The 2,351-nt window shown below is 36.8% G+C and overlaps 1 protein-coding gene across 1 annotated transcript; it reads left to right on the forward strand.

Moving 5' to 3' along the window:
• Positions 1-833: 833 nt before the first annotated feature.
• On the forward strand, positions 834-1,583 carry LOC119643290 (the record flags this gene model as incomplete). Its single annotated transcript, XM_038042635.1, has 1 exon — positions 834-1,583. A coding segment is annotated over one exon (750 nt), but the record flags the coding sequence as incomplete, so codon positions are not given.
• Between the last annotated feature and the right edge of the window lie 768 nt (positions 1,584-2,351).

Below are 2,351 nucleotides of genomic sequence, written 5' to 3' on the forward strand. Positions count from 1 at the left end.
CATCCCTGAAGGACTTTTAGGACAACTGACTTAACTGATAGGGGATGAGCTGGTTCAGCTTTTTAATCGCCATCCCTGAAGAACTGAGAGACGTTTTTTTATTATTTTTTTCGTACTCACATACCAAGCAGGGATGATCCAAGGTAGCTATGACACTGGCAGCGTATTCGGTCCTTTTCTTTCAGCGCCCCCGATATTAAAAGCGTGACGAAAAAGAAATGCAAGTTCTAAACTTACAAGTAAAAGAAAAAAAAACAAACCGGTAATAGCACGACAAGTCGGGACACCTCGCTGGATCCTTGCCATAGCCCAGTTCTACACAAATTGCTGTACTTCTATCCAGTAAAGAGGAAACAATAAATCTAGGAAACTATACACCATTCCCCCCGAAGGTTCGGATTATTTTTATTTCTAAATTTTCTTGCAACGAATCCTGGATTGACTGAGTCATACCCCGCCCAAGGAAACTCGTTACAATGTCTTCACTAACCTCGATTCACAGTCATATGAGAGTAATTTAAATGTGTGGGCCTGAAATCCACCTCGATCCGCAGTCATATAAGAGTAATTTAAATGAGCGGGCCTGAAATCCACTTCGATTCGCAGTCATATGAGAGTAATTTAAATGAGCGGGCCTGAAATCCACCTCGATTCGCAGTCATATGAGAGTATTAAATGAGCGGGCCTGAAATTCACCTCGATTCGATTTATAAAACAGGAAAATTTTTTGTAGGAAGCCCTTTCTTTTATGCTATTAGTTGGTATAGAGAAATCTCGCGTTACTAAATGAATTTTGTGTGCAATAACTTTTTCTCCTACGTGTGACCGAACAGCAAAGTGACCGTGTCAATGATTTTGTAAAACGTATACAAGAAGATTCAAATGGCGTTTCTTTAGATGAATTAAATATAAGGCTCAAAGCTTTAGACAGTGCTTTTTATGCTTTCAACAAAGTACAAACAAAAATTGAAGAAAAGGTTTTTGATGAAATCTCTCAACCAAATAGATCAAAATGCGAAGAATTATACTACTGTATAGCAACAACGTTAAAAGTGTGCATATCAGGACTCAACAATTCAGATTCGAACCAAACAATTCATGTTTCCCATGCGATATTATCTGATGAAAAATACGACACTGTAAAACTGCCAAACATCGAATTACGCGAATTTTCTGTTGATGCTACTACATGGATAGCTTGGTTCGATGAATTTACATCATTGGTGCACAACAATGAAAGGCTTCACATCTTTACTAAATTGCATCATTTGGTATCTAAATTGAGTCCGGCCGCATGGGCTCGTATAGCTGGCATAAAAATCATTGTTGAAAATTATGAAATAATATTACAAAGGTTAAAAGACCGCTTTGAAAACAAGAAAATTATTGGGAAGCAGCATATCAAAAAAATTTTTGAGCATCCTAAGATCATTCATGCGAATGCAGCTGATTTACGAGAATTAATCGATACCATGAATAATCACCTTATAGGTTTGAAAAATATTAATCGTCCAGTTGAATCATGGGACGATCTTATGGTAAAGGCGCCAATTGATCGTTTACCAATACTCTCTGAATTATAAAATTTTTTAAGAGGACGTTGTCAAATTCTTGAGAGTAATTTGAGGTCTGTTTCTTTACTCGGTGGTGCTTCCACTAGCCCTGCTACAGAGCCAAAAAGGGTTCAAAAAACAGCAAAGTCTTTTGTTACCATTAAAAATTGCTGCAGCTTTTGCCAAAAACCGGGTCATGTTATATATCGCTGTTCTGATTTTTTAAGCTTATCTGCTGCTGATAGATTGAACAAAGTACATGCACTTAAACTTTGTGTCAATTGTCTTAAATTCAAAAAACATAATTTATCTGATTGTACCTCTAAAGGTCGTTGTCACACATGTGGCAAGGGCCGTCATTCACTATTACATTCTGACCACCCGCAATTGGCAAATTACACTGCTTCAAAACATAATCAAATCAATGAAACAAATCATATCGAATCTGCAGAAAATGCAAATCATAACATGAGTGATCAAGCACATCCTAAAAATTTAGCTGCTTTGAAACACACAGAACGAAATATACTAGCTACAGCAATTGTTTATATTATATCGAAATATAACCAACGCTTTGCTTGTCGTGTTCTATTGGATGGTGGTTCACAAATTAATATGATTTCTGAACGCATGGTTCTTATGACCGGTCTAAAGCATCAATACGCTCCAATTCAATTTCAATGTGCAAATAAAACTGTGGAAACATCAAACTTTATATGTATCACAAATATTGAATCGCTACTTAAACCATTCTCGGTTACTCTTGAAGCTCACATAGCTGACCAAATAAGCGGAACC

The sequence above is a fragment of the Glossina fuscipes genome, unplaced genomic scaffold, assembly GCF_014805625.2.
Source record: "Glossina fuscipes isolate IAEA_lab_2018 unplaced genomic scaffold, Yale_Gfus_2 60040, whole genome shotgun sequence".
Lineage (NCBI taxonomy): Eukaryota > Metazoa > Arthropoda > Insecta > Diptera > Glossinidae > Glossina > Glossina fuscipes.